This window comes from Equus quagga, chromosome 15 (assembly GCF_021613505.1).
Source record: "Equus quagga isolate Etosha38 chromosome 15, UCLA_HA_Equagga_1.0, whole genome shotgun sequence".
Lineage (NCBI taxonomy): Eukaryota > Metazoa > Chordata > Mammalia > Perissodactyla > Equidae > Equus > Equus quagga.
The window spans coordinates 70,510,720-70,535,319 of NC_060281.1; the positions used below are offsets into that span (position 1 = coordinate 70,510,720).

Here is a 24,600-nt window from a genome sequence, read left to right on the forward strand (position 1 = left end):
GACTTGGGGTTGGGTGTTGCCACATTTCCCAACCCACAGGGACTGAAGGCTGGTGACTTTTGGAGCCGGAGGGCCCGTGAGCTCTGCGTTTGGAACCTCCTGTACTGGGCCCTAGAAGCAAGGCTGCAACTTCACTTACTGATGCTCATCTCCCTCCACTGTAGCCCCAAAGAACATCACTAACTTCTGCTCTGAGAGAAAGGAGAAAGACACCCGTCACAGGATGCTCCCATTTGCTCAGCCCCGTGCGCTGGGGGACACAAATGCCTAGCAGGCCTGTGGCTAGACTTTCTGGACGGTACCCGTCTGTAGGGTGCTCAGGCCGCACCTACCCACAGATCTCCAATCTCCCGAATGTTGCTCCGATAGCGCTGGCAGTCGTGCAGCACCTGCAGCACGGAAGGGGAGACAAGGGAGAAGGGTGAGGGATCCAGAAGCTTGCGAGCAGAGTCCCGACACATTTACTCCCCACGCTAGCTGGCACGCCGAGGGCGGGGAGGCATGGGGTGGAGGGCATCAGGCAGGGTGGGCCAGCCCCGAGCTGAGGCAGACAGACGCAGGGACAGTCTCATTTCAAAGGGACGCTGCTCTGCCTCCCTGGGGCACTGGCCTGCTCAGGCAGCAGCAGATGGAGGGCCCAGGCTCCCAGGCCTCCCACTGCTCTGGGAAGCACAAGGTGGCTGGAACAGATTTGCTTCTCCCAGGACCAGTGAACAGCTACTTACATTGGGGTGCCCATCTCGAAGGACCTTGTGGAGGACATGGCAGAACTTCCAGCTGAGGATGGAGCTGCTGGGAAGTGGCAGACCGATAGCATAGGACCAGAAGGTGAAGGCCCCCTTCTCGTGGTGAGTGCCCAGTATGATGCCTACCAGGGTCAAGGCCAAGTGCAGGAAGCAGAGACTCAGGCGTGGGGAAGGTCAGAGGCCACTCAGTGACTGCAGAGACGTGCATGGAAGGCCAGCCCTCACCCCACAGCCACTGAGCGCCTTCTCCCCACATCCTTCTCCCTCCATGTCTTCCACAGTTCACTGAGAGCTATGGTCTTTAGCGAAGGGCATGAAACAGGGCAACATCATGCCCCACGAATTCAACTGGGCCCAACAGCCTAAGACCATAGATGGTGCTCCTGAGATGGGATTCAGAGTCTGAGGAGCTGAGCAAGACGGGAGGCCCAGCTGGTCCAAGGCCACACGAGGACATGGGCCTCCCTCCTCAGTGAGGGCAGACTTCACAAAGCGCTGGTGGCCATCTGCACAGCCACACTGCCCCCATAACTCACTCCCACCAAATCCACGTTCAGAGGCCATGCCGGGGAGGCCCAGGTCCTCCTCAGAGCCTCCCAGCCTCCCCGCCTGCCCCCAGGAGCCCAGAGAGATGGAGGGCCATTTGGAGGCAGGGAAGGATACGCCGGGCATGCTTCTCCTTCACGGGGGCCTCCTGGGTGTTGATGGCTTTGCTGATGCTGATGGCCTGTGAAGGAACAGAGGAGGGGGAGTTCACACACCCGCTGGGCAGGCTTCCCTGGGGGAGAACGCCTCACAGGGGGAAAGGGCAACATGCAGACAGGATGGATTCTCCAGTTCAAGGCGAGTGTAGAGAAATTCTCTCAACCTAAGCAAACCAGACGTCTGAAGACTTTTCTTTCACTCGATATGTGCAGTTCAAACTACAGCTAACACCCGAAGCCACAAAGCCACCGAGAGCCTCCAGGGTCTGGGGAATAAGGAGGAGGCTGGCTGTGGCTGCAGGAGACTACCTCTGGTCTGAACCCTACATGCGTTTAGCTGTCCCCAGGAGGTGAGGCCCTCTGGGCCCCAGGGGAGCGGCCAGTCACGGCACAACCTGGCCTCCTCCATTCCGTCCCTCCTCTGGGACCTGAGCCCTCACGGCCCACCTTGAAGAGCTGTGCGTCATCCTCACTTACTGTGGGGCAAGGCCCAAGAAATGATGCAAGCTGACAAGGCCCACACAGCCACTATGTGGAAAACCAGGATGAGCCCAGCTCCCATCGCCTGTCTGCCATGCAGGCAACCTCTCCTGGGTGGGCCCAAGTCCTGACTCAGCTCCCATCCCCACCAATGCAGATGGCAACTGTGGCCCTGCAGGAGTGGCAGGAAGTGGGGGGTCCACTTAGCACACCTGCTGCTGTCACTTGGGCCCTGAGCAAGCAGCAATCTCACCTTTGGAGAAGGGCCTCTCCCATTTCCATCTGCTGGAGTCCTGTCTCCTCTACCTTAGCTCAATGCCTCCTCTTCCGAGAAGGCTTCCTGGATGTGACTGCTCCCTCACCAAAGGCTCACGGCACTTACTGTCACCCTCCACCCCACTCACCCTGGAATTATTGCCAGTCCTGGGTTTACTTGTGGATATGATTTATTTCTCCACCTGGGGGCAGGTCTTAGAAGCCTCTCCACCCATCCAGCACTGAGCTAGGGACATCAGTGTTTGTGGGCTGAGAATAGCTTCCTGTGCCATCGGAGGAAGGGACGGGACACTCGACAAATGCAGACACCTCTCCAGGCCAGCTGATTCTCCCAAGTCTCCCTCAGGTCCTTAGCCAGGGCCCACACTGAGCTTCCCCCACGCCCTCCAAGGACCTGCCCTGGGTAGAGCAAGGACTCCAGGGGCTGCGTGGTCACCCTGTAGCCAGGACCTGAGCCCGCAGGTCGCCACCTCGTCATCAGGACGCACTTGCATGGTGTGACTGGGACAGGAGCACAGGCCCCAGCAGTCCTCATAGGAGCGGGGACAGGGCAGGGGGAGCCTCGAGGGGCAGCGCTGGCACTTCCTTTTTATCTTAGAGGCCACTGCACTCTCCACTCTGCCATCTGAGCAGTAATAGCTGCCCCTGCCCGGCAAGGAGGTGATTTCACTCATTTACAGTCTATTGGGAACCGACCTTCGCCTACTGGGCAGGCTGTGAGGTTTCCTCCGTAAGAAAAGCAGCCCATGGGAGTATAGGCGGTCCTTTCTGATCAAACACACAGACCTAGGAGTGGATGGGGCTGGAAGCAGGAGGCCTGGTTCCCTCCCCCCTACTCCACAAGGCAGGCTGACCTCCTTTCACACACAGTGCCCATTGTGGCCCGGTTCGTGGGGTGCGGGGAGTCCTGGGGCCGCAGCCACACACCACCCTGGGCCCCTCAGGGGCCACTCTCCCGGGATCAGGGACAAGCTGGGAGAGCAGCTCCCTGCCTCCCTGAACCAGGGCCCTAAGAGAAACCCAGACAGGCTCTGGCTCCTCTTATTCTCAAAGCCTCAGCAAGCCAGACACGGAAGGCTCCCCTGGCGATCTGTTCTGTTTGCCAATCCTTTGCCAGCACAGCCTTGGCGCCTGCCTTTGCTCAACAAGCATCACTGAGCAGCCACCGTGAGAGGAACTGTGCCCTGACACGGGCCACTCCCTGTCCCACATGAAAATCACACCCCACCCAGCAGAACTCTGTCCACAATAGTGGTGGTGATGATGATCAACAACCGCCATTTACTGGGTGCTTACCCTGCGCCAGGCACAGGCAACATGCCTCCCACCAAGAAGCCTGGGAAGTGGTCATGAGCCCAAAATTCTGATGAGAATACTGATGCACAGAGGGGTTAGGCATCTCGTCTGTACAGCTACTAAGGGCAAAGCCAGGGCTGGCTGACTCCACACTTGGCGTCCTTAGTAAGTCTGCTCTACAGCTCCCCAGGCACCTCCTTCCCATGCCGGCGCAGAGCTGGGAAGAGACAGGCATGCATGGCAGTGCACAGGGCAATGGGGTGGGGCCGTGCCTCCCCCAGTAGCAAGCAGTTGCCAGCTTGTAAGCCAGAAGTGTCCTGTTTCTGGGGGTGTGTAACCCCATCCCCAGCTGCCTTGTCACCTGAGCTGCCTCTTCTGACGACTGCCACCTGGTTCCAGAATCCAAGGAAGAGCAAAGCAGAGCAGAAGCTACACATGCAGAGCAGGCCAGGAGGCAGCTGTGGACGCAGAGATGCAACCACAGTCACAGCAAGTGTTTTGTCCTCCCCATGTCCAGAGCACACCCCAGGAAGGGGCTGCGTATTAACTCCTCTCCCTCCTGGAGGCCTCCCCCTTTCTCCTCCCAGGGCCTGCAGCTGGAGAGCAGAAGCAGACACACCCTAGAGGAATGGGCTGGCTGGGGCCCAGGGGGAGGGCTGCCTTTCCTGGAGCAGGGAGGAGGGCAGCCACGGCACTGCTTAGCTGGGGGCAAGGTTAGGTACTCCCACTTCCCAGTCTTCCCCACGGGTCACTAGGCACAGGCTTTTACTTCATCATTGGTACAAACGTATACCAGGCCCCTCTCATGGCGGGACACTGGACCCCAGAAAGAGTGCCAGGCTCCCCCGACCTTTGGGTCTCTGCTCACCTGTCACCTTCCTGCTGCCACCCTATTTAAATCCCGCCTGATTTATGCTTCTCTGTGTACTCAGCACCCCTGAGAACAATGTTTTCCTTATTTGACTATTATCCATCTCTCCCCACCGCACCAGATGTCAGCGCCACAAGCGAAGCGGTTCTGCCTCTCTGGTCGCTGCTGTACCCTCATCCCTAAACAGAGCCCGGCACAGGGAAGATTTTCAGAAGCAGGGAGGGAGGCTCCGGGGACCCAGCGGGATGTGGTGACTTGGGTACAGGGCACAGTCTGTCAGGGTGTCAGGCCTCCACCCCCCAGCCCCCAGTGCCACCCACTCCCCACGCTGGCTACAGGAACAGGGTCCTCCCCAGCGGGAACACGGCCCCGTTGTGTGCAGGGCGGCAGATGTGTGGGTCGGGAAGCCTCACAAGGAGGCACAGTGCTCACACAGAGGGAGTCTGTGGACACTTCACAGGGCCTCACTTTTCCTGCCAGGCGCAGCAGCCAAGCCTCGTCCCAGGAGGGGACGTCAGGCCTGGGGGCGCCCGTCCACCTCCCCCCGCCTGTCCTGAGTAGGCTGCAGAGGTGGGGAGAGCATTAGGGTTCTTCCCCTCAGCACTGGAATCTATGCCAGGAGATTTTGACATAGCCCAGTCTCAAGGCAGATCTGCCAGTGACACTTCGTTCTGTCTACACAGCATGGCATCCTCATGCCACCCCAAGGGGTGACTGTGGGAAAACTGCAGGGTAAGGGGGAGCCAGAGGGAAATCCAGGACCATCGTGTGGGTTCTCTCTAGTCTGCGGGCCTGAAAAAAGGCTTTCTTCTGCCCTGGTACAGCCACCCGGGCCAGAACCACCCCCAGCGAATTTAATCCCTCACAGCTGGTGGGATCAATTGCCATGGAGAGAAACCTTCCAGGGAGACAAAAGCTTTGAGTGGAATGGATTGATTAGGGGCCTCAGTGTCAGAGTAGAAAACCCGGAGCTGGAGAGAAGGGTCCTGCGGGCGAGGAAGGGGAGCCGCTCCCATTCCACCTCTGAGTGCTCAGGGGTGGGGGCAGGGAGCGGCTCTCCCCACTTCTGAACAGAGGAAGCAGGGCAAGAGCAAAATGGTGGGTTCCACAGCTGTTGTGAGATCCCCAGAAATGCCCAGGGGGACTTTGGGGGAGTGAGCAGGAGGGTCTGCAAAGACAGCAGAGGGCAGGCAGAGACGCTCCTTAGACCCGTGACGGTGGGGATCAAACAGTTTCATGGGCATTCAGACCACCGCTGCTCCTTCTGTGCTGGAAAAATCCAACAAGTCCACACCCCAGGCTCTGGGGAGCCACCTCCCCTGGAACTCTCCAAGAGTCTGCGCCTTGTTCCACCCAGTGCTGGAAGAGTGAGGGGCCTCACCTTCTGAAGGGCAGAGGTGAGGACAACACTAGGGGTGGCCACAGGCCAAGGGATGGGAAGGTTCCAGCATGCTCTAGAGACAACGTTGAAATCCACAGCACTGGGAAGTTTGTAAAAGGTGCACTTCATGCCACCAGACCAGCAAACTGATCTCGATAACCTAATAATAAAATGATTTTTATCGAGTTCAGCCATGTGCCAGGCACCGTGCTGAGCAATTCACTGGTATTATCTCATTTAATCTCCTAAGTAACCCTGGAAGCAGGCGGATGAAGAAAGCGAGACTTAAGGAGCTTAATCGCCTGCCCAAGGTCATAATAATGACATTTTGACGAGTGCTTAAGCCCTGCCAGGTGCTATTCTAAGCACTTTACTGTAGTGACTCGACCCTCACACAATCCTCCCCCATCAACCCGGACCAGGAATCTGCAGCACAGCAGGTCGAGCAACTGCCCAGGGTGGCTGGCAGGACTGGAAGCCAGGCTGCTCGGCTCTGGGGACTGTCCTCTCTGCCACCTCGTGGTCTTCGGGGAAGAGAGGCTGGGCTGAGGGAGCAGTGCATCAACACAGACATCCTTCTTTGTCCCACCACAGGAACCCAGCTCCCCAGGGGCCCACTTCCGCTCAGGCAGGACCTGGCCCGACTCCAAGCCAGGATGCAGATTCTGGATTGGGGAATATGTTCAGAGCAGGGTAATAACATCACTGGGGAGGCACTGAGCAGCTCCTGGGGCTCCTCCACTGACCCCTCATTCCTGTGGAGAGAGCATCTGACTCTGGGCCCCAGCCTTCATCTCGGCTCACTGTGGCTCTGTCCCGGGCAGCTTCTGACCTGAGGCCAGGGCGGGGACATCTGGGAAGGCCTCTAACAGGGGCCCCATCGGGTCCAAGAGAGCCTGGGCCCTCAAGACACACCTGCCTGCTTCCAGGAACAATCTTGTCCTAGTCTGTCTAATAAGAACCCAATCCAGGAGAGGTCCCGGGAGTCAAGCCTGAGGAGACAATCCCAGGACCAGGTCAGATAGAGCTGCCATTCGTCCCTGGATGGCCCCTCGTAGGGACACACACCAGGAAGCATCTCAGCGGAGATCTAGAGAGAAGAGAGCTGGGGGAGGCAGCCAGCCAAGCCAGGGCTAGAGCCACCACAGGTGATACCCCCAAGAGGCTCGAGACAGAAGCAGAGCCTTGGGGCATGGACACTGAGGAAGCCAGATGACCGAGCCGGGAAGCCCCATTGGCTGTGGGGCTTCAAGCTGGGCAAAGGGGTTCCCAGGAAGTTTAGGAAGACTCACAAAGTCAGGGAAGCAGCAGGGAGGGGACAATCACTGAGGACTGAGCAAGAGTGTAAGCCTCTCACGGGGCCACAGCTCCTCAGCCCAATGCGTGCCAATGTCAGAACACCGTCGCCAGCACCCAGAGCCCTGGGTGAGGGGTCAGAGCCGAGGGACCGCAGGGGCCGCAGCCCTGGCTGTTCTGTGAGATCTGACATCCTGAAGTCCCTGGGGAGACCTGCACAGCAGAGGAACACGGACTCGGGGAGACCCATTCTCCAGAAGCCCTTGCGTCTGGCAGCCCACGGGTCTGGGGACAAAACAGGTTTCCTTGCCTACTTCCACAGCTGCCGGCCGCAGCACCCCAGCCCTCAGACCCTGGTCCCCTGGGCCCCGACTGACTGGGGAGCCTCTGCTTTAGAAACTTCCCCTTTCCAGACTAGAGCTTTCCCGTCTGAGAAGCAGGAATAAAAAATCCTCAGGTCTTCTAAAATGCAAACACACACAAAGCTTGTATGAAACATCTCACTAGGTTCTAGCCACATGTACTTCCTTCTGTTCCTCAAAGAGAAGCCAGGTCCCACGTCCCTCACCCAGCTCTGAGCTCAAATGCATCCTCCTGGGGGCGTCTTCCCCAAACACCCTATCTACAGCAGGCCCTCCCTCCACATGGGCAGCATCTTCCCGTTTAATTTCACCCGGGACATTTATTATTGGAAACCATCTTGTTTGCCATTTATTCTGTTTCTACCTCCAGCCCCCGAACAGATGTACACAGCCCGAGGAATCCATCGGTCTCACTCCCTGCTGTATCTCCAGGCCCCAGACCCGTGCCTGGCGTCAATAAATCTTTATTGGATGAATGAAAGTGAACACTTGAATGAACAAAAGCTCTTTCAAATGTAAGTACTGGTTAAATTCAAGGCAGTGAGTGTCTCTTTCTCCAGCTAATAATTTAACCACTAGAGTTAAACAGTAAAGGCAACTATAAAACAATTTCTGTTTTTAAAATCAACCCTGCGATGAATCAGACTTAGGCTCCTTGTAACGTCGTCATGACGTGAACGGCAGCGGTCAGCAGGGACAAAAGCGTCCTTCAAAGAGCCAGCACAGGGGCTGGCAGAGGTGGGTCATTCTGCTTTAGCGTTTCCAGAGAGCTGTTTGAAGGACAGAGCGATCTCATTCAGACACGTCTGCCACCTCAAAGCCACTGGTGAAGCAAACACAGGATTTCTGTAGCTGAGGCGGCGGCTAGGATGTGGTCGCATGCAAAGCGGTGAGGAGCTCTGGGGCCGAGGTCTGCAGCCCGGTGATTTCAGCAGACGAGAAGTCAGCAGAGCAAGGCTGGTCCTACCAACTCAACCTCCTCTCTCTTCATTCACGTCCCCCAGTCCCGCCCTGGCCGGGCCTCTCAATCATTCCAACTTATGAAACTGGAGGTGGCGCTGGGGCCACCTACCCCTCCAGAGGACAGGTGTGAGCCCAGGGAAGGGTCCTCCCTCTCACCAGGACCCAGTCCAGAGGGGGCAGCCCGGCCCACTGCCACCTCTCCCCTGCGCTCTGCAGGTGACACATGAGGAAGAGGAGGACAACGCCCTAAGTCGTGCCTCCAGAATAGACAGGGAGCCAGCCCAGGAGGTTTCCTTCCCTGGGCCCTGGTGACATCACTCCACAGACCTGTTTGTCCCACAAGCCAGGAGCTGAGACATTTCCTGGCAGGCGGACCTACTGCAGTTTGAGGACTGTGTTTATTTCAGCAAGAGAAAAAACAATCCCGCCTCAATTAAACTTTTCTCCATGGCTCATCCTTCACTGCAGTGGGTGCTGTGGGCCTTTCAGGCCTCGCCAAGCAATGGTACTAAAGAAGGGACACTCAAAGAAGGGAGACTCGCCGGTCCCCGCTGGCATCATCCATTCATTCGGCGCACGCACACTGAGTGTGTTCCCTGAGCCAGGCACTCCTGGGTGCTAGGACACAAGAGGAGCCAACACTGTCCCAGCCTGAGGATCTTGGAGTTCAGGGGCCTAGTACTTAGGGGGCTCAGAGGGCAGGCAGTGCAAACCCTCCTCCCATGACCCTGGACCTAAACACATGCCCAACCTTGCATCCGTCCACTTCTGCCAGTTCAGCCACAGTATATCATGGAGATGGGGAGACAGTGCGAATAACACATGAGAACTGGGGACGCGTAGCAAGGCTTGGGCAGGAGGAAAGCAGCTGAGGGCTTCACAAAGAAGGTGACATTTGAGTCCACCCTGAAATCACGTGAAGGGGAAGGGCATCGCCGACAACACAGCTGGTTGGCCAAAGTGGCTCCGTTCTTTGGGCCGGGCGTCTCAGGTTAGCTGGCTGGGTTTCCCTGTCCCTCAGCCAAGCAGGCCTGGATTTGACTCCAGAGTTTCCACATCGAGATGCTGGAATCAAGTGCCCAGTCGGGTTTCAGTCACAAACGGCCCCAGCCTGTCCAGCCTGGGATGCTGGCCTGGGGGTAATGTCAGAAGAGCGGGCATTTCTGCCAAAGGAGTCAGATGCTGGCCAGCCTCCCTGGGGCTTCCCCCTGGAGTATCTTCCCAGAGGACAACGTCACCTGGAAGCAGAGGCCTGCTGTCCTGGAGAAGGGGCCGGCCAGTCTGGAACGTGAGCACCTGCAGGCTCACTCCTCCAGGAACGGGCTGTTCCCCACCTTCCTGTGTCCGCCCAACCCTGGCTGTCTTCTCTTCCAAACTGCCCTCACTCCTCTCTTCATTCATAGTTGGCTAAACTAGGGGCCCAGAACCCAAGAGGGACAGGATTGCTATTTTTTTCTGTCCCACCTGCTTCTCTGTACGCAATGTAACAGCGTTTACTCTGCACCAGGCACTATGAAGTCCTGTAAATACTCACAATCACCCCATGACATGTGTACTACTATTACCATCTCCATTTGGCAGGTGAGGAGACCAAGGCAGAGTCTTGCTCTCAACTACTCTGCCACAGCACACCTGTCCATCTCCCACCTCTCCCACCTCCTTCGCTGAAATGAAAACTCTGGGAGGGAACAAGAATGATCTTTATCTTCCTGTAGCACACCCCAAAGCACCAGGAACAAGCCAAAAGACACACAGTAAATGGTCCTCATGAACTGTCATGGGGGCAAACACACACCAAAGGTGGGAAGGGGGAGGGGAGGATTAGCAGCCCCATCCCTACCCTGGACCAAGAGGTCACCGGATACCCAGGGAGCCGAGGGGATTCCGGCAGCCTGGGAGTCAGGAAGTCAGCTGCCTGTCTGAGCATCGCCAAGCAGGCTGATGTGGCAGAACCAGGTGGAGGGCATGTTGGCATGAAACAGCAGCATACGTGGCAGGAAGGGCACAGCTCACTACCCACAACCCACTCCAGCTGGCTCAGGCCTGGGCGGGGGAGGTAAGTGCTCCTGGAGTGGCTCCTGTTCGGCTTTGGGGGCAATGCCCTAGGCTGGTTGGGAGCCTGGTTCTCTCTCCTTCTCAGGAAGGAGCCTTGGCTCACCTCTGTTCTTCAGCTATTCAACCAGTCTGTACCTGGTATGTGGGGACCTGACGAAGAGAAGACAGACCCACCCCTGCCCCCAGGGTCCTGACAGTGGCCCCCATGACAGTGGTGGGACAGAGGTGGGGGGTGTTCTGGCTGTCTACCACATGATTTAGATTTCTCCCCAAACTCGGAGGCCAGAGGAAGTTTTTTCAGGTGAACATTTAAAGGAGGCCCAGAAAGTGGTTAGTGACTTAGAGTGTTTGTAAGGAATAATGAAGACATAAAGCTGGGGGTGTGTAAGTCCACCTGCTCATCAGAGGAGACTCCAGGGAGGAGGGGATGGGTACAAGGCGGCAGGAAGTCAGGGCAGAGGGACCAACGTGTGCAAAAAATGGGAGTCCTGAAGAACACTGCAAACCAGAAACTTGAGTTAAGTTCCCAAACACCTCTTTGTGTCCTGTGGTCTGCCTTTAACAAGAGGGTTCCAAAGAATTCCTGGTCGGGGAACTTTAAAAAAAAATAGACCAATGCCTAGGGCCCCAATTCAGAACAAACCACTCTGAATCTCCAGAACCTAGGCACTGACATTTTTAAAAACCTCCCCACGTGATTCTAACACCATGCCGTCCAATATGGTAGCCTCTGGCCACAGTGGCTACCGAGCAACTGAAATGTGAGAGCCCAGAGTGAGATGTGCTGAGTGTCCAACACACAATGGATTTTGACGACTTAGGAGGAAAAGAATGTAAAATATCCCACTCATAATTTTTATAGTGATTCCATGTGGAACTGGTTATATTCTGGATACACTGGGCTAAAGAAAATACACAACTAAAATGAATTTCGCCTGTCTCTGCTGTCTTCATGTAGCTCAATAATCAAAAATTATACACATGGCTCATATTCTGTTTCTATTGGACAGTGCTGTTATAACACGAGCCGGGGCTGTGAAGTCCGTGTCAATAAATGTTAATCTTTACCAGTCTGCAGTTCCAGAGAGGCTGCTGAGGCGCAGGAGGGGCACGTGTCACTGACCCGGAACATTGAACCCGTGAACTGTTGTCTGCCGGCTGGCCCCCCTCCACAGTTCCACCCCCAGTGGAAACCCCCAGCTCCTGGGTAGTCTCACCGCTACGCCTGTATCTAACGCCCACCCTGGGGCTCGGCTCACTGAGCAGCATGGCCCCTCTCTCTCGTCCTGACCTGAGAGGAAGGAAGCTTTGGGGCTCTATTTCCATATCCTGCAGGGGAAACTGAGGCCCAGAGAAGCAAAGGGGCTCTTAGATAAGGAAGAAGCAAGGCTGAGTTGAGCATTTCTAAGACCCCTATCTGCTGAGTCCTCACCACGATAGGCCTCAAAGATGGGTCTCCTCTCTGGTGGACGGTCTGAAATAGTTCTCAAATTTTAAAGCATTTTTTGGGGTGGGGAAGGAGGGAGAAAGACAGCTGCCTGACTATGTGCACAGCACTCTACTACGTGTTTGCATTCTGTATGCGTTAGTTGCCTATCACTGCTATAACAAATCACCACAAACTCAGTGGATTAAAAGCACAAATTTATCATCTTACAGTTCTGGAAGTCAGAAGTCCAAGATGAGTCTTATGGAGCTAAAATCAAGGTGCCGGCAGGGCTGTTTCTTTCTACAGGCTCTATGGAAGAATTTATTGCCTGCCTTTTTTGGATTCTAGAAGATGCCCATGTTCCTCAGCTGGCAGCCCCTTCCTCCCTCTTCGAAGCCAGCAATGGCCGGTGGAGTCCTCCTCATACCTCATATGGCATCACTCTGACTCCTCCCACCTCTCTCTTCCTCATTAAAGGCCCTGGGATTCCATTGGGCCCATCTGGATAACCCAGGCTACGCCCCCTATTTTAAGGTCAGCTGATTAACATTTTCTTACCAAGGACTAGAACATATTCACAGGTTCCAGGAATCAGGACACATAAATCTTTGAGAGGCTGTTATTCAGCCTTCCTCACCGTATCTACACCTTAAGACAGCCGTAGAAGGTAGATTGAATTATCTCTATTTTTACAGATGAGGAAACAAATTCAGGACTTAAGCAACTTGCCCAGGGACACAGGCGAGCACTCAGATCTACCTGCCTACAAGCACTTTCCATGACATCACACCATCTTTTAATGGTACAGGCAATTTTCAGGTTCAGAACGCAGGCATACTGTACTCTATAGCATTCTGTATTCAGAATACTGCAACACCAACAAAAAGCCAATCCTATCACCTCCATTTTGAAAAGGGTTTTATCACCAAAGGACTAAAGTCATGGGGAAGAACTGAGCAGCTTTCTAGACATTCCCCCTGGGATTACACACACACACACACACACACACACACACACACACACTCACCATAAAACAATCACAAGGACCAGCTATCCTCCCTGAACACTCCTGACTGGGTGGGGAAGGGACCTTTGCAAAACAGGGCGTGGCCTGTCAAGAAAGCTAATATGGAAGCATTTTCCTCCTCCTGGCTCAGGAGCCCAAGAGGAAAGGCGAGGCTGGCAGAACGGTGACTTAAATTCTAAGCAAGCCAAAGTGCTCCTCTGGGACACGGGGCACTGTGGTCAACGTGGAGACAGAGGCAGCGTATTCCCAAGGGAAGGTGGGCCCATGGACGGGGCATGCTATTTCCTGTCCACAGGGAGACATGCAAGCAGCAACCTCAGCTCTCCAGGTCCTTTCCACCAACGGGGCCTGGCTGGCGGCTCACTAGATATTTCTGGGAGCTATCTAATTAAATATTAACCATGCACAAAACCTTATTCCTACATCCCTCAATAAGTCACTCTGACGACAAGCAAACTCAGACACTGAACCCAAACTCTACCTTTCCAGAGAAAAGGGCCCTGGAATGGGTAAATCCTATGAGATTCACCCATTAGAAAGTTATTCATTATAAGTGACCCTCTCAGACGCTGAGAAAAACCCAATGGCAAAACCAAAACAAAATACCTTCTAGTTTACCAAGCCACCCACTAAAATGTGTAGACCTATAATGAGAGTTCTCTTTGACATTAAAGAAGGTTGCCCTTGATTTATAACTTAAGATCAATGAAGTTGGCCCTTTAAATTCCACCTCCTCTACGAAACAATCAGACCTCTTTATCCTCAAAAGCACGGAGAAAAATCTAAAACTCAGTGAATAAATAAAGCTTGTGACAACACCCAGATTCTCTCTGCCAATTAAATTTTTCTCCCCATTCCTTCCGCAAGTTCCTGGCACAATTAATTATGCATTAATAACTTTAAATTAAATGCCACATTTGTTTTCACGATGGGCTGTCCGGGCTGAAAATACACCATAGGCCAGATGATGATGATGATCACAAGGATAAATTAATACTTTGCGGCCAGGTTGGTTCCAGCGCTTGGCTTTCACATAGCCTTGATGTCTCAAGGTTTTACTATCATTTTCATCGTTAATTACAAGCACAAAGGTGAGAAGGTCTCCCTGAGTTTTTCTTATTTCAAAACGAAAGCTGTTGCAGGCTGCATGTGCTAACTTGATTTGAAAGCAACTGCAGACGTCACGGCTCTCTGCAGGGAGAGGTGGGAAGGAACTTGCTAAAGGCAGCCACAAATGTCATCATCCTGCTTCAGACAGAGGTGGGTGGGGTCCTTTTGGCTTGTTTGATTTCTAAAGTAAAAGTTTTCTGCTATTTCAGTCTTGGTTGACTTATTCTGGCAAATGAGCAAGTCTGCTCTCCCCTCCCCGGGGCATAAGAACACCCCAGTGTTGGTAAAATAAAAAGGAACAGAAAAGCAGAAACACAGCGACACCTGCATGGTGGGGTCTCAGCAGGAGCACATGTAGAAATACACACCATTGTTTAATTTTTAAAACAGCCTTCTCAGGATAGGCCATGCTCTGGAGGAGATGCCGGCGCGTGGGAAGTGCGGGAAGGGAGCCCGAGGAAGTTTCTGTCAGGCGCCGGAATTTAATAAGGGGGTGTGAACCTATTTATATATGTGGGCCAGCGCACCGGCAAACAAGTCTGGCTGCATACGTGCAACTTTTCGCCAAGTAGATAATGAGATATTGTGCGGCCCTGGAAAACAGCTCAGGAGAAAAGGAAACAGGGAGTTTCCTTCAAGGAAATGCACTGCCTCCCTGAGGTGGGGGCATTTTTATAAGGCGTGGAAGCAGGTGGCAGGAGCCCGTCTGCAGGAGCCGGGGAGGGCAGCACCGCCAGGGCAGAGAATCCGTCGGCCCGTGCCGCCCGGACGCACCTCGACCCCGCCGGGCGCCTCCGCGTCTCGGCCCCGCTCCACCTGGGTCCCCCGCCACCTCGCTCCCCGGCCACCTGGGTCCCCGCCGCCTCGCTCCCCGGGCCGCATCTCGGTCGCCCGCCACCTCGCTCCCCGGGCCGCATCTCGGTCGCCCGCCACCTCGCTCCTCGGCCACCTCTCGGTCGCCGCCACCTCGCTCCCCCGCCACCTCGGCCGGGCTCCGGCGCGCGCTTCCGGTCCACCTGCGCGCGGGGCGACCGGGCGGCGGAGGCCGGGGAGCGAGGCGGCGCGGGCGGCCCCAGCCCTGGCGCTCGGAGGCGGGCAGGCCGGGCCCTGAGGGACGCGCGCGAGGGGCCGGGGAGAGGGCGCCGCCCGCCCGCCCTCCCTCCCGCCCGCGGCCCCGCCGCTCGCCTGGGTCTTGTCGAACTGCTCGCGCTCGGCCTCCAGGCTGTGGCCCGGCCTGCGGCTCAGCACCCGCGCCGGCACGTTCTTGATGCTGTTCATCCTGCCGGCCCGCCGCCCGCGCTCCCGGCCCGGCTCCGCGCAACTGAGCGCGTCACCGCCGGCGCCCGAGCCTAGGCACCGCGAGGCCCGCGCGGCGCCCGCCGGGGGAGGAGCCCGGCCGCCGCGGGCCCCGCCCCTCGCCCCGCCCCCGCCCCCGCCTCCCGCCAGGCGAGCCGCAAGCCAGCGCCCCCTCCACACCTCCACCCTCCCCTCTCAAGGCCGAGCGAAAAAACCCGTCCTTCCTCCTTCCTCAGAGCTCCTTCCTTCCTCCCTTCCTCCCGACACACCCTCCACCCCGGACACTAAGTCCTGTCTACACCAGGCCAGGATCTGGTTAATTGGAGAAAACTTGGCCTAAGTGAATCTGACCAATGGAAGCACAACTAGCCTTTTTCACTTTTCCTTTTTAGTCTTATATTAACTTATGTGTCAAAAATGCATACAATTAAGCTGTCCTCTCTTTGTGCATCTCTAACGTAACTGCAGTTGTTATCAGTGCGGGGCTGTGGGATGAAATTTCAGAGACTGCAGGCTCCAGCATGCAGACGCCTTGCCAGAGTAAGGGGACCGGGAGGCAGGGCTGGGACAGCCTGCAGACAGATCTGAACAAAACACAGTGCTGGGCCATCGAAGTGCATCGGAAAGATGCCGCAGGAGGTGGTGTGAGACTTTTAAAACCATTATTATTGGTTTGCTTTTTAAATTATTGGGCACAAGACTGAAGTAAAAAGAATCACAGTTCTCCCAAGTGTGTGCTCTCAAATGGTTATTTTGTTTCTGCTATCCTCAGCTTTCCTCTCAGAATATAGGTGTGAAATCACCCAGTACAGCAACCATGAGGGAAGGTGATGCCTACATAACCCTGAACATTGTCTCCGGACCCTTTCTGTAACCTCACGGATTCCTGGCTGCCTGGGTCCGGAGCTGATGCTGGGTACTGGAAAGATGTATTTGACAGAGCTCTCCTCTCAGTCTAGAGAAATTAACCATGCTTTCTGTAATTCCAATCACTGAAAAGCTTCTTTACCAGAATAACAATAGCTAATATTTATTGAATGCTTATTGTTTGCTAGACACTGGGCTAAACCCTTCACATGTATTATTTCATTTTTAATCCTCAGCACCCTGGTCAATAGCTGTGGTCAAAGTCCACAGTAAAGGAGTTTGCTGACTCCGTACCAGCTGTTTCTCAGACTCCTCTTTCGACTTGAACAAAAGCAGTTTTCCTGTCATCTTCACACTTAACACAGTATCTTCTTTTAATCCAGGCAACAACCCCTCTGGATCTGTGATGTCTGCCACAGTGACTTAACATTAGCAACCAACTACCACTCTTCTTAAGAATAGAGTTATTTCTGTGCCAGACACTGTGCTCAACATGTGTTGGGATCCCAGAGCACTTGGCTAAAACATCTCTAGTGACTTGTAACTTATCTGCTTGTAGGCAAGGTTTTCAGCTACCAGAGGTCAAGGACCACTCTGTCTTACTCAGTTTCATACACTCAGTGCCTAGCAGGGTGCCTGGTGCATCAGCAATGTTCAATAAACGCCCGTGAAATGAAGGGCTGAAAGTGAGTAAACAACTCCCCATAATTTGGTACACTTCACCATATGGCTCAGTTTTATGAAAGATCATTCCTGGGGACACAAGGATACAAGCTTCCCCACTCTTAGTTTGTCTAGGTTCATCTCTCAGAACATCTCAGACAGGACACCTGGTTCTAGTACTGGCTCCATCCCTGGTTGGCTGAGATTCTCATGTCATTAGAATCAAGGTGCCAGTTTGGTGTATCTCCAGGGTTGTTTAATGCTTCCCCCAGACTATTACAAAGGCAAAGTGTTTGGGATACAAATTAGACTTTGTTTCAAGGAAAACCCAAGAAGACAAACAGTAGCATTTACATCATCGGGCTTACTAAAATGATGGTGCTGCAATCCCCAGTGCCTCATTAAGACATGTGTATGATCTAGCCCCAGCTTCTCTGTCCAGCTTCATCTTGTGCCATCCTAGTCCATTAGGTTTGAAAATATGTCATACTCCTTCCCACCTCAGGGCCTTTGCACATGCTGTTACCATTGTCTGGAATGCTCTTCCTCCTCCTGTTTGCCAGTTAGCATCTACTCCTTTTTTAGCTTAGTTCAGACGTCACTTCCTCAGGGAAGCCTTCCCTGAACCCTCCACCTAGGCCCCTAGCTCAAAGCATTATTTCATAGCACTTACCAGTTTTCTATGACCTCTTTGTGATTATTTGATTAAGGTCTATCTCTTCTACTAGACTGTAAACAAGGATTGAGTCTGCTTTGCTCACTTTGTGCCTCCAGTGGCCAGCAAAGCAGTACTTACTGTGTACTCAAATTATTTTGTTCTTTTCTGTTTAGATCTCCTGAGCTCGCATTTGGCTGAGAACCCAGAAATCATCCTTTATGGGACTGATTCATACGCCCTCTTCGTTTGACAAACTCCTCTCAAAAACCATCCTGGTTTTAACCTCCCTTGTCAGCTGTGGTCCTGATTAATGTGTCTGGTTTCTTAATCTGATCTTAGTCACTGTTCTCTATCACGTAGGAAGTGGTTAAGATTATTCTGTTTAAGACTGAGAATGATGAACTTTCCTGAAATGGACCCTAACAAAATCGTCGCCAAATGGCTCAAGAGAAGCAAAGGTACATTACTTCGAAACAATCACATTAACGACACTACAGAACTCCAGGGAAGGAAAATCTCAGGTCAAGGCCACCGAGAAAAACTCCAGGATCAATTAGTCAGAGCAGACACAGGTTTCGATCCTCAGCCACGTTCCTGAAATGAACCAGCCCTACCCCAGGGCCTCTCAGTTCCATGCATTCTACTAGCACTTTTTAGGTAAAACTGCTGTTAGTGTTTATTATCTTGATTCAGAATTTCTTTCTTTTGGGGTATTTCTATTTCTGTTTAAAAGATCTATCTATTCACAAATTCTAAAAATACCCTTATAGCAGTCTCTTCTGATGGCTGAGATAATTTCTGGCAGGCAAATTACAGTATAATTTAGTTGCCTCCTCTTAAGATGAAAGAATGCTGATGACAAAATATACACGCTAAAATCTAGTTTTATCTTGCAACTATTTCAAACATACTGAGGCTGCCTCTCTGTAACAGAAATTGCTCACACATTTAAATAACTTAGGTTGAGATAGACAAATTGATAATATGAAGATTTCCCATTTTTGAATTCCACATGTTATAATTCACAATAATGTGTTGGGGTAAGAACAGGTGCTGTAGATACTATAACCCTATGAGCTAAAATATACTAAGCCACAAAATAATGTCTGACTTTTTTCAAATCCTTTAGTTCCCCAAATTTTCCTACTTAGACCTGATCAGTGTTCTCCTTTCACCAGGCAAATTGACATGTTGCCATGAACCTATCAGAAGGATAAGGAGAGGAGCTGGCCTGGTGGCGCAGTGGTTAAGTGCACAAGTTCTGCTTCAGCAGCCCCAGGGTTCGCTGCTTCGGATCCCAGGTGCGGACATGGCACCGCTTATCAAGCCATGCTATGGCAGGCATCCCACACAGAAAGTAGAAGAAGGGCACAGACGTTAGCTCAGGGCCAGTCTTCCTCAGCAAAAAGAGGAGTATTGGCGGCAGATGTTAGCTCAGGGCTAATCTTGCTCAAAAAAAAAAAAAGAGAAGGAGAAAATTTAATATTTTGTTTCTCAGACTGGAAGTCAGCCTGTCCACGGACATTTTAGGCTTCCAATTTGGAGGGGATAGTTGAGAATCAGCTATACCTTCCTCAGACTTGCTCTTTACAAACCAGCGTAGGCTGAGGGAGAAAGGAAGCATTTAGAAAGAACATAGCCAAACCTCACCCAATTTCTCTTTTCAGCACCCTAATTACAAAGGCTAAATGGGGTGGCTCCTTCACTCTCATGAAAATCATCTCTGAAGCAGCACTGAAACCTTTTAACAAAGCGGCATTTATACAGCACAATAGAACTTTGATTATCTGCAATGCTTAAAAAAATACACTCCCATTCCTGAGGAAATTAACTCGCCAGGTTCGTTTTCAAGCAACTAACTTTCCTATTTAACCACTGTATAATAAACAGAAACCAAAGAAAATTACTTTTTATTATTAAAAATATTTTTTATTGACTGAAGCTGATCAATTCTCTTAGAAGAGACAGAGAGGCACATAGTATATTCTTCAAAAAATTACTTTACAAGTTAAAACATAAGTGTTTTAGTCTTTAATGATAAAAAAAAAAATACATATAAGACTTGATCTGCCAGCAAGGTTTTGTTTGTTTGAGTAGACAGGACTACAGACCCCGACAACATGGGGCTCTGCTCAGCTTTGGGATAGAAGGACCGCGACTGTCAGTAACCGAGGAGCTAATTCCAGTTAAAAATATTTTATATTATATCATTTCATGTCTATTTACACAGTAAAGTCCAGAGCTAAAACCACAAGAGAAGAGAATACTTTTTCTCATATATTTGGAGCTGACTCTGATAAACCACTAGTTGTAATTTAAATGTATGCATAGCTTTAAAAAAATCAGATAGTTAAAATAGCATTTTATATGCAGGCTTCTCTATTTTGATTAAAGAGCTTTTCTAGTATTTAACCGTCGTATACAAACAATATACAATAAGGGCTAATTTCTTGCACATGAAAAATATTTCTTACATAAGAAAATGGGTAATTTGAAAAACAAAATATAGATGTTTAAAAATTCACTTTCAGTTTCTGCTCCCCTTTGGTATTAAATGTTGCTCACAAAGGATTACAATCCTCTTTTTGTTTTCAAAGGTGAAGTCCCAGGTATTGATGTCTGCTTCCTGCCTTCCACATAGATGAGAAATCGGCTTCTACAGGAAGGAAACGCAGTTAATAGAATCAAAATCGATGAGGGCTGCCCGGCGTGCTCTAGGCTCTGGGCTCTCAGACATTAACTACACATCCTGATCTTCATCAACACACGGCCGTGCCAGATATCCTAAATATGAAAACTTCCCAGCAAAGGGCGAGAACAGGAGAGAGGGACCAAGGGAGAGGGCTTCTTAAGCTCACTGCTCCCACGGTTTTCTAAATGCTCCTGCGCTTACACTGAAAACAACTGACATGATTATACTTCGTAACTGGATTCTAAAGAGCCTTTGCATATGAAATGAAGGTTTGATAGAAGAAAACACAAATCAAGAAAGTGGTTACTGGGTCAATAAACCTTTTTATAAAACTTGAAACCCCCAGGAAAAGACTTCTTTCCAGACAGACATTCAGACGAAATGCTGAAATGTTCATTTAGATTCCGATTTTGAAAGCTGTATGTATTCATTTCCTTAGGTTAAAAATCTGGGTACTGAGAACAAGAACTTTTTGATCTGCATTTCTCTTACAAGTAACTGCCATTTTCCTCTGATTAAATTTAGAAGGTATGTATAAATAGGTCAAGCACAAGAGAAAGGATTACAGGGCGTCCAAATGCATGGCCTTGACTCCACATTATCAATGTTCCCAAGTTACTTATTAAATGCCAACTGAGACACAGGTGAGACAAGCAAAGGTGACTTACCCATGATCACAACAAAGACTGAAGTTGACTTTTGTTTTCTCTAATTACTGAGAAAGGTATTTTTTTGAGCTGACTCTTCTGAGACTTCTAAATTCTACAAAACAAATCCCAAATCAGTACCCAGGAAAGGAAAACTAGAAAATACTTAAGAAGACAATACACAAACATAGCAGAATTGCCTTTAAAAGACCTTTGGGAATTAATGGAATAGAAGGAAGTAATTTCATCAACTACCATCCATCCGTCCAACAAAGAGGTAGGGATTTCCTACTCCTGTGTGGGGCCCTCTGTCCCTCATGGCATCGTAGGAATGCTGTTTGCTTTACCATATGTGTCATTGCTAAACTCTGGCAATCAGCTAATGCTCAAATATAAGCGGCTCTTTGTCAGCCCAACATAGACGATGTGGTGAGCCCTTAATGAAGCAACAGTCATCAGAAGAATCAACAAGTCTAAGTGTTATAATTCATTAAAGTGCCTACTGAGGGCTTAGTTAGCATTGTTAAGTTTGGGGGAGATATTTAAAAAAGAAGAGAAGGAGGAGGAAAGAGGAGGAGGATGACACCTGGCCAGACACGGGTACTCGCAGGTGATGAACTTCAGCTTGCAGGGTAAGCTGCCTTCTCAGCCTCTTCCTCCTCCCTGTGGGGCCTCTATCTGAGCCATCCGAGGATTATTCTCCGAGCTTCCAGACGTCTGTGCTTTTACTCACGCTGCTTCCTCTCTACTCAAATAGCCCTCCTATATTTTACAATCTGATGTATTTTATTTTATTCATTTAAAAACATTATTCTAGGGGCCAGCCCCATGGCCGAGTGGTTAAGTTCACATACTCTGCTTTGGTGGCCCAGGGTTTCGCCAGTTCAAATCCTGGGTGCAGACATGGCACCGCTCGTCAGACCACGCTGAGGTGGCATCCCATATGCCACAACTAGAAGGACCCACAACTGAAAATACACAACTATGTACCGGGGGGCTTTGGGAGAAAAAGGAAAAATAAAATCTGAAAAAAAAACCCAAGAAACAAAACATTATTCTAAAAGGCCTCTACCAGTCTGCCACAAATAATAAACAGTCTCACAACAGTCCTGACGATGTCCAGTCCCGTGTTCTAGTCAAAACTCCAAGTTCAGATTCAGGCTGAGTCCCTCCCCATTCCCACACTTCAGGAAAGTAGAAAGCCTGCTGTGGGGGAAGGTGAGTGGTCAGCTGTGCTGTGTTTTACTCTTTCTTTCCTTTTTTCCCTATTTTCAAATTATTGGTTTTTTTTAATAGTTGATATACTGACATGATTTGAAAATAAAAACAATGTATATTCTTATTCCTGCCCCCTTTTGTACGTACGTAGAATACCACATAAATCTTTCAGGATCTTGCTTCTTTTCACTTAATAATATATTCTGGAAACATTTACACATCCAAGATCTTCCCCATTCTGTTTCATGGCTGGGTAATATTCCACTGTGTGGACATACCATAGCTATTCACTCAGTTCCTTTTTGCTGGACACTTGGATCATTTCCTAACTTTTGCTATGATAAAGCAATGGTGCAATGAAAAACTCATACATATGCCACTTTATGCACATGCGGATATAACTGTACGAGAGATTCCTAAAGTGACACTGCTGCATTAAAGGGTCAGTTCTGCAATTTTCAGGAAATATTGCCAAGTTCCCTGCCAGAAGGACTGCATCACTTTGTGCCAGCACCATAGGGCCTGTTTCAGAGAAAGGCTTTGAAACGAGACTCTTGTCTTTATTAACAGATGGCAAAGCCCTGGTGAGGCAGACAGAACTCTCAGAACTCTACCCTGCTTCCTTACTGCAAAAATTAAGAACTTTTTACAAAATTATTTGCTTTCTCTGTAACTAGCTATACCCAGTTCAAAGAACTAGAAGAGAGGAGTTTGTAAAGTCCGTGGCCAAGAGGATTTCTGTTCATTAAATTCTGTTTTCCTAACATCTCTAGAATTAGTTAACAATCCACAAGAAAATATATTACGTCTGGAGCCGATATTTTTTCCAAATAAGTGATATCTGACGCTGGCTGTGAGATGTTAGGAGATTTAATGACTTTCCTCACCTGTAAAGTAAAAGACTGACAGATATCTCTTAGGGGTCTTTCAAGCTCAAAAATTCTCTCAAATTAAGTTTTCACCAACCTCAAAAAGCTTTAGCATTTTTTCAGTCTATACCTGAGGTCACTGTTTTGTGCCTTTTTCCTGCGCTTTCCCTATCAGTTCCATTCACAGTATCCTCCGTACCAGGTACTGTGTGTGCCACAACTGGGGAAACCAAGATGAAGGAGGGGGCTCCTCACGGCGCTCACAGAGGGGCAGGGAGATGGGTATGTAGCAGCTGTCATTTACTGTGACGTGCACTCTGAGGGAATCTGTACACCATCACACACACAGAGCCGTGCTATGAGGACGAAAGTGGGGAAGCTACTGACCATATCTTAGACAGGAATTTAACGTAAAACCCTAGAGAACAGGTTAAGAGAAAAGCTTGAGGCCAGGAGGCTGAGTAGGAGTCTGTCAGGTAGATTATACTGAAATATAGTAAGTTCTGCTATACACTTATTTTGAAAATGTGAATTTGTTCCAACACATCTGATATGTTAGGGAACAGATTGAGCATAATGTGAAGTTTGCGTTTGTTTGCCTGAGATTTTGTCCAAGAGAAACACTAGGTGAACTATGTACCCAGCTGGACTGAGCCCCGCCATGCAGGAATACACACACACGCACACACATGCATGCGCACACACGCGCACTCACATACACCCCTCAGACATGTCCTGGCTTCCCCACATCTGCGGTGAGAAGCTTCCATCCGAGAGCCCTCCTTCCACCACTTCCCAAGGAGTCACGTGCAGCAACCTCTCCGACACCACTCAATCCTGCAGGCAAACTTCGGTCTTTTTCAAGGTAGTGGCATATTTACTGCAGTATTTAAGTATTTCCTAACCACTTGACATGTATAAAGCTGTCCTACCATTCTGATTATATTCCTGTCCTTTTTAAAAAATGTGTCACTGACACAATCGTTTGAGTGTCATGCTCCTAACCCCATTCTTCCCGTCAGCCGTGTGGTTTTTACTGCGCAATTGTGCACCGTGTGGTGAAATTTAGGAACTCACACATTGTATTACAGCAGAAGAAACTGTGGTTATCACAGTATTAAGCAAGGTAGTGATATAATAATACATACTCCATTAGTGCATTAAATAAGAAGATCTAGCAGCAAGGCTAATATTCCATAATTCTGAGGTAGTTCTAAGGATAAATGATATTTCACGATACCTGTAATAACTGAAATGTGACGTGAAACTATCTGTGATCTCTACTAGTGACAAAGTCACAGGTATCAGGCACTACTGTGGCTTGTTTCCTGTATTCTTAATGAAGGAAGTGCTAAATCTCAATTAGAGTTAATCAAAATAAACTTAGGTATAATTTTTATTCCCATCAAAATTTATGGATCCCCTGAATTCTACTCAACAGACTCTGATTAAAAACCTCTACCTAACAAGTCCAGAGAGGCAGAAAGCAGACTAGTGGTGGCCAGGAACTGTGGGGAGGAAGAATGGGGAATGCTGCTGAGGGGGACAAGATTTCTTTTGGGATGATGAAAATGTTCTAAAATCGGATTATGGTGATAGTCACACAATTTTGTAAATATACTAAAACCACTGAATTATGTACTTTACGTGGGAGAACTTTATGATATGTACATTGTATCTCAATAAAGATGTTT

The 24,600-nt window shown here is 50.5% G+C and overlaps 2 protein-coding genes across 9 annotated transcripts in view; both read right to left on the reverse strand.

Moving 5' to 3' along the window:
* Positions 1-15,375, reverse strand: part of HIP1R (huntingtin interacting protein 1 related) — a 29,059-nt gene extending 13,684 nt beyond the window's left edge. For 2 of the 3 annotated variants that reach the window (XR_006885356.1, XM_046640476.1), the window contains exons 1-4: positions 15,182-15,373; positions 1,410-1,473; positions 726-868; positions 333-389 (exon numbers count right to left, since the gene is read on the reverse strand). Coding sequence is in view for 2 of the 3 variants with exons in the window: in XM_046640476.1 (XP_046496432.1) it covers positions 333-389; positions 726-868; positions 1,410-1,473; positions 15,182-15,274 (357 nt within the window). In the remaining variant the exon portion in view is untranslated. Of the gene's footprint in view, positions 1-332; positions 390-725; positions 869-1,409; positions 1,474-15,181 lie in introns of all 3 variants that reach the window. The other variant, XM_046640477.1, reaches the window with a different exon arrangement.
* Positions 15,376-19,428: 4,053 nt separating this feature from the next.
* Positions 19,429-24,600, reverse strand: part of CCDC62 (coiled-coil domain containing 62) — a 36,475-nt gene continuing 31,303 nt past the window's right edge. For 4 of the 6 annotated variants that reach the window (XM_046640872.1, XM_046640878.1, XM_046640877.1 and 1 more), the window contains 2 exons: positions 20,841-20,934; positions 19,429-20,136 (listed from right to left, as the gene is read on the reverse strand). In XM_046640872.1, coding sequence (XP_046496828.1) covers positions 20,881-20,934 — 54 coding nt within the window. In that variant the 3' untranslated portion in view covers positions 19,429-20,136; positions 20,841-20,880. The remainder of the gene's footprint in view (positions 20,137-20,840; positions 20,935-24,600) is intronic. The other 2 variants (XM_046640873.1, XM_046640874.1) reach the window with 1 other exon arrangement.